Here is a 1,815-nt window from a genome sequence, read left to right as displayed (position 1 = left end):
CAAATCCCAATGAACTCTACCTTGATCTGGGAAGTAAAATGCATCCCAGAACGACCAGGGTTACGAAAGCTGATTGCAAGCCTGAATTGTGATGCTTTGAGGCATGTGTATGGTGAGCTGAACGTCCAGATTCAGAGACCATGAACCAAGGTGCTGCCTTCATCTCTCATTTAGCTATATTTCAAAATATCACGTTGGGGGAGTGGAGGGGGGAAAAGTTGAAATCTGTTTATTGTTATTTCAGTCATCTTTGTGCTGAACAACATTTGATAAAGAAAAATAATTGGTAAGACTGGGGAGAGCATGAAAAAGCACCTGGATAATGAATGACTTAAAATTAGATACATGTAATCAAAGGCAATTCTAGGCCATATTATTACTATAGTTCACTTGTATTTAAGGTCTTTTGCATTAGTGCTGCAGGGAAATCTGAAAAGCTCCATTCACCAAAGAAGTCTGAACTTTAGTTTTAATTAAGGCCTGATATTTCACAGAAAAGGAAAAAAAAAAGAACCCAGTGTTATAAATTCTTAGACTGAATTACACAACCTTATGGTAGATCATTCAGGCTGCAATAAAAACAGGTATTTCTAGCTAAAGGGACTGCTTTATCTTATGATGTTATAATTTTCCAGTTCATAGAGAGCTCGCTTTGCTGGGAGCATCTCTCGGGATGTGTTATCTCCAGAATGTTCCCCGCTCCTTGTTTCCTCTTGCTGCTTCCCTATGTTTTTTCTCTTACTCTTTCCTGTGTGCAGGCACCCACACATACTCACTCCTGTATTTCATGCCCTCATCCCACCCCATATGCTGTTGATACACTGTTCCCATCCTTTGCTTGATGAAATTCCAGAGTTTTTTATGCTCCTGCTCAGAGTTCATCACACCAAACTTGCATTTCCTGGTCACATCTCCTGTGTATGATGTGTTCTCTCTTCCTCCTTTTCTGCCTTTTCTTCTCTCCTGAACCCACCCTGTAGCCCCATTTCCCACCTATGTGTGTGTCAGTGGGGTTCGCTGCCCCAGAGCACTCCAGGCTCTGCTAGCTGGTAAATGGGGTGAAGGAGAGAGGAGTGGAGGGGGCAGCCTGAGGGTCTTCTCCTGCCAGCCCCACAAGCCTAGCAAATATCCTGCACTGGAGCTGCCACCTGGGGATCAGTTTTGATTAAACCATGCCTGAAAGTTCCTGGGAATCACAGCTACTGCAGAATGAAGTCCTGTTACATGAGAAACCCCAGGAATATATAGGGAGGGAAGGTCAGCTGGAAAAGGAATAAAGATGTATCCTGAGAGTCAGAAACTCCACAAGCTGCGTCTGCTTCCTGCCTTCCTCGCAGTATATTCCTCTGTGAGGTGCAATGGGGCCTCCCAAGGCATCGCTCCTCCCCTGAGGACCTTCTGGCTGCTCTGAATCTGTGGTTTCCTTTAGTCTTCCATGCAGGGGACTGCTCCATCCTAAGCCATGTACCCCATTGTGCTAGGGCAGCAGGGGTGTGGGGGGGTGTGTGTGTATTCATTTCTCATCTCCCCTGAAATCCTTCTTGGGATCTTTTGATGCACATGCCACAAGCATGTGCATCTTGAGGCAAAGATGCACATGCCACAAGCTGCGGCAACTCCTCTCCACTGGCCACAGTGTGTAAGAGCATGTCCTGTATAAACAACACAGGTGAGCTAACTGAGCTTCCAAAGAAGTTAAAAGGAGCCTCATGCTCATTAAACTCTGGGGCTTTATTGTACTGTGTACGGCCGTGTCATTTTGTGGTCTCATTAGTGACAAAACAAGAGACATCACTTGCCTTCTGCTCCTTTTCT

At 45.3% G+C, this 1,815-nt stretch overlaps 1 protein-coding gene across 1 annotated transcript in view; it reads left to right on the top strand.

Moving 5' to 3' along the window:
• Window positions 1-1,547, top strand: part of F13A1 (coagulation factor XIII, A1 polypeptide) — a 61,077-nt gene extending 59,530 nt beyond the window's left edge. Inside the window, exon 16 of the mRNA XM_009326530.1 lies at window positions 1-1,547. Within this exon, the coding sequence (XP_009324805.1) occupies window positions 1-144 (144 nt within the window). The 3' untranslated portion in view covers window positions 145-1,547.
• The last annotated feature ends 268 nt before the right edge of the window (window positions 1,548-1,815 follow it).

The sequence above is a fragment of the Pygoscelis adeliae genome, unplaced genomic scaffold (genome assembly GCF_000699105.1).
Source record: "Pygoscelis adeliae isolate BGI_AS28 unplaced genomic scaffold, ASM69910v1 Scaffold186, whole genome shotgun sequence".
NCBI classification, from domain to species: domain Eukaryota; kingdom Metazoa; phylum Chordata; class Aves; order Sphenisciformes; family Spheniscidae; genus Pygoscelis; species Pygoscelis adeliae.
Note: the sequence above shows the minus strand (reverse complement) of the source record. Positions and strands in the feature narration are given on the sequence as shown.